The 12658-nt window shown below is 42.0% G+C and overlaps 1 protein-coding gene across 2 annotated transcripts in view; it reads right to left on the bottom strand.

Annotated features, from left to right (window-relative positions):
- ccdc88b (coiled-coil domain containing 88B) overlaps positions 1-12658 on the bottom strand; it is a 41336-nt gene that overhangs the window by 6533 nt on the left and 22145 nt on the right. For both annotated transcript variants that reach the window (XM_041944018.1, XM_041944019.1), the window contains 7 exons: positions 12400-12559; positions 11159-11539; positions 9015-9176; positions 7987-8264; positions 7654-7797; positions 5331-5517; positions 2861-3006 (listed from right to left, as the gene is read on the bottom strand). In XM_041944018.1, the coding sequence (XP_041799952.1) occupies positions 2861-3006; positions 5331-5517; positions 7654-7797; positions 7987-8264; positions 9015-9176; positions 11159-11539; positions 12400-12559 (1458 nt within the window). The remainder of the gene's footprint in view (positions 1-2860; positions 3007-5330; positions 5518-7653; positions 7798-7986; positions 8265-9014; positions 9177-11158; positions 11540-12399; positions 12560-12658) is intronic.

Raw genomic sequence — 12658 nt, 5'->3', positions numbered from 1 at the left:
TTTAAATCAACTGCTCTAAAAATGCACTTCTGGTCATTAGACCTTGGGATGATAACACCTCATCAGACGATTCACAAAGAAAACACACAGTTCGAGGAATGTGCCGAGGTCAAAGCTTATAGAAGAAGCACAAAGCCTTTTTGTACTCAGAAGTGGTTTCAAGAACCCTGCTGTTTTTTTAATACAAGTACCATTACCCTGAATACTAATTTGTGTCTAAGAAACAGCTCTCTGTTCAAATAATGTTTCAAAATATTCATGTCTTTGCATTTGGTAGCAATGGGAGCAGACAGGGTGAAGCTGGTTTAAGTCAGATTTGATATGGACTCAAACTGTCAGAGCATAAACTTGCAGTGACGGCCTGAAGGTCGTCCCCAGAGTGATGCAACTTAAACAAGTCCCGTCTATATCAAAAGTGCTTGATACTAGCGACGCCTTTCTGGCTGTCACTCTAGCTAATTACATTTCAGCAGTCTCTTTCACGGGTGTGTACATACTCGCCACCTGCTGAGTTTTGTCTGACGATGAATTTCCAACAACCGTGTGCACATGAAAACAAATAAACAAATATTGCACCCCCGTATCCTTAAACCTATTACAAATTATTATTCTAAATGATAATTTTTTTTGGCCACTTGGGGGCGGCACAATAACTTATAAAACAAGGGCATCCTATCACCTTTAAAGCTAATGGGGGCACTGGCCATCTGAATAATGGAAATCCAGCATTTGCTCTCTTTTTAGCTCTGTTTTAGTCTCCAACTAACATCTACGGGAATCATCTTAAAGGCTGAATCCTCTGCTGTGTTCACCAGCTAGTTGCCAACTTTCTCTGACCTTTGGTGCCGCTTCGGTAGCACACAGTCTGCTGCTTCTGCAAACGATGCCGATGACAGTACATTTAGTCCTTTGATCTATTATTAATATAGAAATATTGAGTAGCAGCTTTAACTCCTCCCTCAGTGTGCCCAGTGTTCAGGAGTTTAGATGTAAATTAAAGCGGATGCGGCCTTATATAAAGAATATTACAGTACACAGTTAGCCTGTGATATTGAATCCCCAGTACGCCCATCCTGTTAAAGGTACCCTTTGGCGCTTCTGGTAAACAAAGTTATGTTTGCATTTATTGTTTCTCACAAAATGCCTTTTGTGTATCCTTAAGGCCAAATAAATGAGTTGAATACAATTCCTTACACATAAAACATTCGTAAAAGGGGTTAGAATTTTTAGATTTTGGATTGTTTTTAACCATGTTTGGTAGCTTGCAGTCTTCTTCTTGCTGTTTCAGTGGAATTGGGTGAATTCATTGGCAGGAATACATATTGGGATTTGTGATGTTGTCGTCTTTTGCCCATGTCTTTCCTCCCGGGCATGAATAAGATCCAAACTAAATTGCACACATTCCTCCATAATGCCACGTATGGTCAAAGTCCACAGGGTACCTTTAACCTTTAGCACTCTAAAAGTGACCAAACATTCTTCCTAACAAGCTTCAAAATCAGATAAAAATATGTTTTTCCATTTTATATCAATCACCAATTACCATTACGCACATTCTTCATCTGTACACACTGCACATATCGTATTAGTCAGACCCAAGATCCATCCTTCCATCTGGTATACTTTGATATCCTCTTTATCCCTTTATGCCTTACCTTGCGAGGCAGTGGGGATCATGAGATCACAAGATCACGAGAATCCATCTTTCTAGGTTTCGAGTTATGTGCTTGTCAGTCAGTGTCCTTTGAGGAACTACTGGCAACCAGGGCTGGGCGTAGTTTAAACGTGGCCACAGCACGACTGTCTGTTTGAAAACAATGACGGCGGTTCATAAAGAGGTTAGCGTTGTTGCTGCTATAGCATCAGTTCTATCAGAACTGGAGAACATTTCTCCATTGAAAGAAGAGCAAAGAACGCCAATGACGACTTTTCTCCATCAAAAAGGTGTTTTCACTTGTCTCCTGCTGGCTTGGCAAGAGTGTGATTTACCCGCCAGTAGCGCTCACAGGTAGCGCTCTCTTACTTCTGATAGATGATGATCATCCAATCACCTGCCAAGTATTTTTTGAAAGCGTCTGCCTTTTTCCATGGCCGACTTCTCAGACGGCTGTGTGTAACAAACCACCTGACTATCCAGGTTACATTATCCCAGCATGCATTGGGCATTTTTCTGTAATTATGTAAATGTATTGTATTATGTATGCGTGGCTGTTTAACGTGCTTTTGAAATAGAGAGGCTACAGACTTCGCATGGCAGGGTGCTGAATTAAAATGTGCTGTGAAACACTTGGAAATGTAAAACGCTAACAGGGACATTTTTCTCAGTAATTTCAGGAAAAAAAGGTGAAACCAGTGTGGGGAAAAAAAAATCATCTTTTCAAGAATTAAAGCCTAAAATTAATCTACAAAAAGAAATTTGGTAGCTTAAGAGGAATTTGGCTCATTAAACTTAAAAGGTGAAGCCAGCTCTGCATGCTCACTATTAGTTCTGGATTAATCTATTACCAGTCTATTAGTGATTTAAAGGGATGATGGCTGAATGCTGCTGAACTCTGAAATTGTTGTCTCGCAGTCTCAACCCTTTAAATCCAGTCAGTGCTTTTATGTGCTTAGATATGAACACAGACTGTGTTACCACCTACGAAGTTAGATATGTTAAGAAATTGCTTTTGCTCTAGCGCACGTTCCATAAAGTTTGCTCCTGCTTTGTTGCTCTAATTTGAACAACGGCGTTAAGACGCTTTGTTGTGAGGAAACCTGATTTCCTCTTCAATCCACTTCTGTTTTCTTGTCAGTAATTCTCAGCAAAAACAAATTATCTGGATTGTGTGTGTGTGTGTGTGTGTGTGCCTGTACTCACTGGTACTCCCTCTGCTGTGAATAGTGCTGGTCACGGCGCTCCAGGCTCTGCTCCAGTAAGGCCCGGTTCTCCTTCAGCAGACTCTGGTTCTGCTCCGCTAACTGTCGATTCTCCTCTTCCATGTTCCCCTTCAACTGGGTCAACAGCTACACACATAAGGCCGTGAATGTCAATCAAAATAAATACTTTGCTGTGATCTATATATATACGCATCCTATTTTTAACATCTGTATCTGTATTGTCAAGCCACTTTTATTTATATAGCAATGTCACAAAGTTGCCACCAGGAGCTTTACAGTCCGTTCAGCATACGGCTCCCATCCTGAGAGCCTTGATTCGGATAAGAAAAACGTCCTGAGTGTGTTAGAGCACATATGCATTCACAGGAAAAGGACGAAGTCGACAGGAAATCAAATGTGCTGGGAAAACTGGGAGGCACGAGGTTACACCTCCATCACTGAGTATTGAGTTAATATCCAAAGCTAACACACAAAACCACATCACCCAGTGCATGTGGTGTAGCACAACTACTGCACCAAGCGGTGGATAAATTCAAGGGTTAATCGTTGAGCCTTTTTCTGTACCTGAATAGATGTTCAAGCTTTAACGCTCCAAGAATACCTTCGAAACACAAACTCTTTCGCATATCTGAGAAAAAAAAACTCACTCTGTGAGATTATGTAAGTCTTACAAGAAGGCATCCCCACACCTTTACAGAACATCTCTCCTAATTTCCTATTTGTGACTCTGTTTCCAATTATTTTCCCCTTCTTAGCCACAGTCCTGTCCAGTCGAGGCCCATCAGTTAGCACAGTTAGCACAACAGGTTAATTGCACAACCACACAAGCTCCAAACTGAACTTTTGATCAAAGGGAAGAGTTGCCTCTTCGCCACTTCTTCATTTCCTTCTGCAAAACAGTATAATGAGAAGCCTGGCCGTCTGTTTGAACTACCTACAATACAGCATTTTGTGGGGCTGAGGCATCCAGTGGGGCACATGGGAGGGCTGATACTTCAGCATTTTTAGCTGTGTTTTGAATTAAGGGACTTTTTAACTTGAGTGAATGAAGAGATGATCTGCTAGGAAATAAGGGAAAAAAGGGCCTACAAATACTGCAATTTGTGACATGCATTAGCATATAGCATTAATATGCTACTAGTTGGCCATCTAAAGGAATAGTCTCACATTTTGGAAAGTATTGTCATTTGTTTTCTTGACGAGAGTAAGAAGCAAAACCCACTCTCACATATGTACAGTGAATATGAAGTGACTGACAGCTAGTGATGAGCAGGCTGATAACAGAGGGAAACAGCTTGCCTGGATCTGTCCAAAGATAACAAAATCCACCTACCAGCACCTCTAAAGATCAATCATTAACATGCTGTATCCCCTTTGATTAATCTGTGCAATAAGTGCAAAGGTTACAGTTAACCATGTTATGGATGGTTATGTACTGGACTATTTCTTTTTTAGATGCAGTAACTTTCTTGAGTCTCTGCCGGTTGCTTGGCAACTGCTCTGAGAAAAAAAAAAAAGTCCAGCACATAAATGCTGCCATAAGATTATAGCAGTTAGATAAATATGTGTTAATTAGTGATCTTCAGAGGTGCTGGTTGGTTGGTTTCCCCCTGTTTCCAGTCCTTATGCTATGCTAAGCTAACCTTGTTCCAGCTACATATCTATTGTGCAGACATGAGAGTGGTATCCATCTCCTAATCCAACTGTAATTTCATAATTGTCAAACAATTCCTTTAAAGGTTGCCTTTGTCCGAACAAAACTGTGCAACCAGCTGACAGTAATCCAGAAACATGCTGGCCTACGTATGTTTTGAATCCTGCAGAGATTTCGTGCATCTTCTTTTACACAATTCCACACATGTATCAGCTTTTAAAGGACCAGATGACTCGTCGTTTCACGAGCAGCTGGATGAAGCAGCCAAAGGTAACATCTGCTGGCTAACTTCTTAAACTCTGCACAGGAAGTTTCCACCTCTTTCCCCCCTCAAATGAGTGGAACTGCTTGAAGAATGTTTTCAGTATTCAGCGCTTGCTTGACAGCATTACACGCCAGACGCCAGATGCCCTCTTCCTTATTAGTTCATTGATATTCATTTTCTGTCTGGACCAATGTGTCTTTTTTTCCTGATATGTCAAGCTGAAAAATCCACCGCCCACTGTTCCTCACAGATGATATGATAGCTGCTCATCCCTGACCACAACTGTGAAAATCACTCTCTAAAACCTGCACTGTAGTCCTAATGAATGTTGTTTAATTGCCCAATAATGCTTTAAATAAATTTGTTTCTTTATTTAATGGGGGTAATGTGTCTGAGTGTCTCCACTATGAAGCACCAAATCCCTTTTTTGCATGTCAATGGTCAGCTGACAGCTTGAATGCAAAACACCTATGTGTGTCTGCAGTTGTGCAGATGCAATTATGTGTGTGTATGTGTGTGTGTGGTTTATACCTGGTACTGGCTGGTGAGGCGAGCGCTGCTGAGGTCCAAGCTCTGGTTGGTTTCCCTCAGGGCGCTGAGCTCCCCCTCCAGTCGAGTCCGCTCCAGCTGGGAAGCGCTCAGCTCCCCCCTCAGCACCGAGCCCTGAGCCAGCAGCTCCGCCTGCAACGCCAACCACTCCTTCTGCTGGGCCTGCAGCCTGCAACACGACACACATGGGCTCATCCCTGTGTGTCCTGCAAAGTGCTGTGCATCATTGTTTGCTAAGTGCTCTCTAACCGAAGCTCATTATTATATTATTACACAGCATGATGCGTGCCTACAAAGCCAGATAACAACCAACAGAAAAATCTGACATTATCTCAGACAAAATGCTTGAAGATTACATTATGGAGTCACTCTGTGGTTTTAGACCAAAATAGTAGCATTATAGAGGTAAGCAATCATCTTTGTTTCATTTTGTAATGAGAACTGTAATGAGATGAGATGAAACTCTTAATGATCACTGCGGGGGGCAGTTAGTAATTTTCATTAATAAGCATCTCACATTTTATGGATCCAGTGCTTTGAAATTAAACTTTTTATGCAAGTTAAAACTGAACCAGTGTACAGCATGGCTCGCTATTAAACAAATCAGCCACTCTCCATATATTTCATTAAGTTCCCAGAGCCCATGGTGAGCCCGTCTTCAGTGTCTTGTTTGGTCCGACAGTGCAAAACCCAAAGGTAATAAGGTCACAGAAGACAAAAAAACACCAGAAAACATTTGTTTTTGAGAAGCTGGAAGTAGTGAGTTTCATTTATTTTAAACCTGCAATAACTCATTTTTTGGCCACTTGGGGGCAGCAAAAACAAGTTGTGAAAAAACATTACAAATCATTGATGAAGTGAACTTGTTCACCAACTAGTTGTTAACTTCGTCAGTTTAGGGTTTTTTACTGAAGAAGAAAAAGAGATGATGAGAGCAATGAAAGCGAACCAGAACAGTGAAGTTGCTGCCGGTCAGCTGAACAATGAGCTGACACTGAAAAGCTCAGTAAAGCTGAGGGGAGCTGCAGATTCAGGTGATCCTTCTCTTTAGGTTCTTCACTACGAGGAACTCTTTCATTGACACATTGTTGGACGCTTAATAAGCATACGTAATATGTTGTGTAATATATATAATATAATATGCAAATCAGTTAAACAATTAAATAAATAAACAGGCATTTTTAAATGCAAGGAAATGCCTATTTTTTATCTTAATATAGTAATTTCAGTCAAGTGTCATCTGACAGCCAGCAAAGGAGGCCATCCTGTCTCCAGCTTGGCAACAAATTATTTGAGACAGTCAGTAATCAGTTGCAACAATATGATGATGAAAACCTGTTTGATTAACTAATTATGGCATCTTATGATGATGAACATCACCATTATATACACACCACCCCCAAGATAAAATGCAATCAGAAGCACTTTAACCTCAAACCTTTTGTAAGATCTGAGGCTCAAATATGATTAAGAAGACTGTATGTACACATCTAAGATGAATGAATCTGTTGAGTTCAAAAGCCTTCAGTTCTCTGCCTTTTATGTTTCTGGAATTGAACTTGTAAAGTATCCAACCAAACCTCTATTTTTGCTTGTTTTTGATCTCTTGTAACTTTCTGTGCTGCTGTTTTGTGCCCAGAACTCTTAAAGGCGTAACGTGTAAGAATTGGCCATCTGTCAAAGGTCACAAAGAGGGAGCAGGACATCACTGGAGCAATGCTAACTGCTGCTCACTGTACTCTCTGCATACTCCTTGCTGTAGCTATATTTTACTAGCCACCCTTAGCTAGTTAGCTCAGTTCGCAGTGCAGCCAGTGGCCCTGTTAGCTGCCTCGAGCCTGCCTGGACCAGGAGCTCTGAGCACCGGGGGATTGTTGGCGTTTACATCCAGGGGCATCAGAACCATGTGGAAAAGCAACATCTAGAGCTGAATGCTTTCACATATAACTCTGAGAAACAAACCAGCTCATCTTAAAAGAGTAATACTTGAACTCAGAAGGTGTACGGTTACCTTCTTCTGTTTAATAAGGGAAAAAGGTGTAAGAATATAACACAATGTGAACTCGCTGTTTGCCTACATCTCTCAGCTGAAACTACGGAGGCCATACATTACTATCGACCTATTGCCTCTGGAGGCAGTGTTAGGAGACAGGACAACTGGGGTTAGCTGGTCATCAGGTGCGTCATAAAGAAGCATTAACACCGCTGCTCCCTCTTATTCAGAGCAACGTGCAGTGAGAAGAGAGGATAATCAGATCTCATGAATGTGACGCTGAAGAAGCTGACAGCTGAGCGTAATTCTTACCTCTCGTTGTCTTCTTTCAACCTCTCCAGCTCTCGTTGACTCTCCAGCCTCCTCTGGGTCTCTGCCTCCATCTCCTCTCTCTCCAGCTTCATCTCCCGCTCTTTCTCCTCCAGCTGGGCTTTACCGTCCAGGAGCTCCTTGTACCTTGAGAGCGGAAAATCCAACATTCACCCCAAGATAAAAAAAAATGTATGACAGAAAGAGAGAGTGCATATTTTTAATGGATGCAGGTTGTGTTAGTGAATGAGAACAAAAACTCAAAATCCTCCAGCGTCAGTTCTGGTTCCAGTTTACAAAGGGGTCTGATTTAATGCAGTCAGTGTGTGTTTGTACCTGGACTCCAACTCCCTGTGCTGGGCCTCCAGGCTGCGGTTGTTGCTCCTCAGCTGAGAGTGTTTGTCCAGCAGCTCCTCCAGCTCCACCTCCTGCCGCTGCTGCAGCGCCGTCATCCGCTCGTGGTCCCGCCTCAGAGCCTCCATCCTGGCCACTGACTCCTCCCGCTCCCGTGCCCACACCTTGGACTCGGCCTCCAGAGCCGCACACCGGGCCTCGCTCTCACTGCTGCGGGCCAGCACTGCTGCATGCTGGGAGCTCAGGGATGCTTGCTCCACCTGCGTGTTGTTTTTGTGTATTTGGTATAAAGCAGAGACATGTCTGAGCCTACATTTTAGGCGTCTAACAGAAAGCCAACAACCCAAACATCTATGACTTTGCTACAAGCCAATTACCATTTAATCTACAGTAAAACTTCACAAACTACTTGTACTATGAAAAATAACATTAGTATGAACATATAATGCATGCCCTCATAGATTAAACTCTACAATGTACAATGTGGAGGATACAGCTGAAATTTTAACAAGACTAAGAGTGTGCAGCCACATCAGCGGCGCTATGCGGCTGTATTGAGCTAAATGCTAATGTCAGCATGCTATCATGGTCACAATGATAAACATGTTCAGCAGGTAGAATGTTTACCATGCTCATCATCGTAGTTTAACATGCTCACATGCTAACATTTGCTAATTACTGCTAAACTCAAAGTGCAGCTGAGGCTAGTGGGAATGTTGTTAGTTTGGCAGGTATCTGGTCTTAACCAAACTATCGGACAAATTTAAATTTTGACCTGATGGTGGCGCTAGATGAACCATTAAGGGATCGCCAACGTTATTACAACTCAGAGGGGGATGTGAATGCCATCCACAGCACTGCTAAAATGATGGCGTCTCCCTACATTAAAGCAGGCTGGTACGTCCTTCTACATCCAAATTCAATGCAAGGGTCTAATGCTGAAAACTTGTCCATTTAGAGGAGCCAAATGGTTAAATTTAGCAATGATCATCCTGTGTGTGTTTGGTCACCTGAAGCTGGGTGTTGAGCGTCTGTAGTCTGGTGCAGGAGTCCTGCAGGCTGAGCGAGTGCCGGCGCAGTGCTTCCACCTGCTCCTGAAGGTGCTCACAGGCCTCCTGGGACTGGGACAGGCGCGACAGCAGAGCCTCCTGTCCTGCTACCACCACCGCTTTCTGAGGGGGAGAGGTTAATGATGAGAGAGAGTCCACAGCCATGTAGAGCAGCAGCTGCGTCAGAGGCTGTGCGGCCCTTGGTGTCACACGATGCTCAAAATATCCATTTTATTTGCACCGAATCTGCAGCTGACCTTTCACAGCAGTGAGGTTACAGCGTTAAATGATGTTTGCGTTAATTAAAAGTATAATGATGAAATTCATCCTGTGTGTGACTGAGTTTGCGAAATTGTAAGGGTTGAGAATACACTCTGTACCACTGGTCCACATTTGTTGTTCACTGCAAGATTTCAGTGAGCAGAGTCTGTGCACACGCATTTATAATCCGTTGTGATTCTTAATCTGCTTTGACCGTGAAGGAGTGTGTTGATTGGGCATTGTCATGGATAGATTAGAAATTAAAAGACAATGTTGGATTTCCAAAACTGCTGAATGTGTAAAACCTTGTGTTTTTATCAAAAATGAAAGTAAGCCCGCAGCAGCAGCAGCACAAAAAAAAAAAACAACAACTCAGCTCCCACCAAACAATGTGAAGTATTTGAGCATTTTTTTACTGTACTGGCACAGCGACAACACATTTCATGTGTGAGTCATCGAGAGGGTCTGGAGCTCCGTCTTGGTGTGTGGCAGCGCTTTTTTCATGTTGGATTCTGTCACATTTGCTGCCAGCACCTGAATGAATCCCTCTGCTACTCAGGGGAGTCGCACTGTCTTTACTGGCTCTTCTAGACTTCCTGCTTTTTCACCGTAGCAGAGATACTTCCAGCCACTGTTCTCCTGACCAGCGTCAGTGAAGTAACTGTGTACATTTACTCCAGTACCAGTGGTAGAATGTAGCAAAATACATTTAGTCAAGTACTGTGCTTCAGTACAAATATGAGGTACTGAGGATCTTTCCTTTTCATGTCACTTTCTATTTCTCCTACAACATTTCAGAGGGAAATATTGTACTTACTCCATTACAATTACCTGAGAGCTTTAGTTACTAGTTACTATATAAATTCAGCATTTCTTAACTTAGCACACAAAGATCTTACAAAATATGATGCTTTGTTATAATTTAATTAGTCTACATTACATACAAGTACAGCTGAAAGGACTGACAGAAAAAAATATTATATATAATTTTAGTTATTTTTTATGGTTCCAGCTTTTCAAATGTGGGGATTTGCTGCATTATTTTAATAATATTAAAATAAAAGAAATCTAATTTCAATACTTTACATTTTCCCGACTACACTTAAATAATTTTACTTAAGTACCATTTTCAATGCAGGACTTTTAATGGAGTTGTTTAAAAAAACAAAAAAAACAGTTGAGGAAATATTCAGATAGTTTACACTAAGTATTTTTATGTTGTTTTTTTATTTAAATAACTGTTTGAGGCCCAAAGACAACTGAATGATCCAATACTTCAGAAAAAAAGTTTTGACTTGTAATAGTGTATTTTTACATTGTTGTACTGGTACTTTTTCTTCTTCCACCACTGTGCGACGTATCAACAAGTGTACCTGCAGCTCAGTATGGGTGGGACCAGGGACTAAACTGAACCAAAAGTTGTTCTTCCATCCTATTAGAAAAATGAAATTCCTGACCTTGGCCGGAGCTGCTGCTTCCAGCTCGATGTTAGGGTGTATGTGTGAGTTTCTATGTGTGTGTTTGAGAGAAAGAGTAAGAGCTCCAGCACGAGAGCAGCAGAGGAGATAAGGAAGATTAACAGTAGCCGAGGTGACATTATAAAAACTGATGAGCAGAGATAAAGCAGTAGTTCTGGAAATAAAGTGCTGCACTCAGGGATATGGCGGCCTACTGTGAGTTGATAGTCGTGAAGCATCCCCGGAGCAAGAATTTCAACATAATCTAGATCATCTCCATCACACAGAAATTGCACTGAACCATGCAGATATCCTGTAAATGAGATTCAAAGGCTCACACATACGCACACATCAGTCCCAGAAATGTATTCAAACGCAGATACGCACCTCTTTCTCCAGCTCTATCAGCCTCTCACTCAGCTGCCTCTCTGACTCTCCTGGGGTCACAGAAAGGTCACGACCTTTGCCAGCGTCAGGGGATTGATCCAGATGTGACGTCTCCCGAGTGTTTGTCTGACAAATGTGCGTTTTGTTTGAGGAGTCTGAATTAGACGGCGCGTCCACCTCCGCACTTCCTCTTCTCGTTTCCAGCTGGAGGAGAGATTCGCTCTTCTTAAGGCACAGGGAGAGCGACTCTATTCTCTCCCGTGATTGGTCGAGAGAATCGGTTGTCGCCTTTAGTTCGGTCTCCGCTTTTTGTAGTTCCTGGCTCAGACGTTGGACTTCGACGGAGAGTTCCTGAGAACGTGCCTGCTCATTGGATAGGTCCTGATGGGAGAGATAAGAGGCAGTGCAGGGTTCAGAGATTATAATCTGTGGAAAATAAAATGGTGGTAAACACATCTAAACTGACTTCATTTTAGTCAGAAAGTTTGCAGGTCTGTCTTCATAGGATCACTTTAATGCACTGGTTGTGGCTCAGTTCTATAGTGCATACGAATTCTGTACAATAAGTACAATCTACTAATGTTCACTATTTAATAAATTGGTAGTTTGTAGTGTAGACAAGAAATGAGTTAATACTAAAGGGAAACTATTGAATTTAACTGAAACATTAAAAAGGAGGAAACCTAAATGATTTTCTTTCAGATAATATTGTTTGTTTTTGTGTGGACAACATTTAGATATTGGACACTTACTAAACATCATCATTTTGCGTCGTCCCTGACAGTTGTAGAGCTGAATAACAGTCATTTTCGCAGAGCAGAAAATAGTGCACACCACTTTTTTGCTGCATTTCTTGGGAATTTTGGACACAGCTATTGTGTTCCTGGGGGCTGGGCTGGGCTGTTTTAATTTTCAATTTCCACCTGTGAACAGGGTTTCTATTTCCCAAGTGCATTGCATTCTGGGACAATAGTGTCTCAACAATACATTGAAAAATCCAGTGAACTGCATTGTTTGAGGGTGCAGACTTTTTTTCAATTTTACAGTATGAACACACAAACAGAAACATCATAGAATTAAGGATTATTACTATGCTTTTTAGTCCTATGAACGAATCTCAGTTTATACAATTTCTGCTGTCTAGATAAGGGAAGAAAACTGAGTTTAACCTACATCCCTGCAGCAGTTATTACTGCCAGTGACTAAACTACCACATCACACACACACACCCACACACACACCTGGGACAGTGAGCTAATCTTGGCCTGAGCGTCTGCGTACTGCTCCTGCAGCTGCTGTTTACCCTTTTCCATGCTGGTTAATTGACTGCTGAGCTCTTTCTCCAGGTCCTGCAGCCGAGTGCAGAGTTCCTTGGATTCAGACAGCTGCTGACACACACATCTGCAGCGACACAGGTCAGACACAGGTTGAATAAAGATGGGCTTGACATTATAGATAAATGCACTGTGCAGCCAAGTAGCTCTCTCTGATGCCTTGTTA

This window comes from Chelmon rostratus, chromosome 9 (genome assembly GCF_017976325.1).
Source record: "Chelmon rostratus isolate fCheRos1 chromosome 9, fCheRos1.pri, whole genome shotgun sequence".
In the NCBI taxonomy this organism is placed as follows: Eukaryota; Metazoa; Chordata; class Actinopteri; order Chaetodontiformes; family Chaetodontidae; genus Chelmon; species Chelmon rostratus.
Note: the sequence above shows the minus strand (reverse complement) of the source record. Positions and strands in the feature narration are given on the sequence as shown.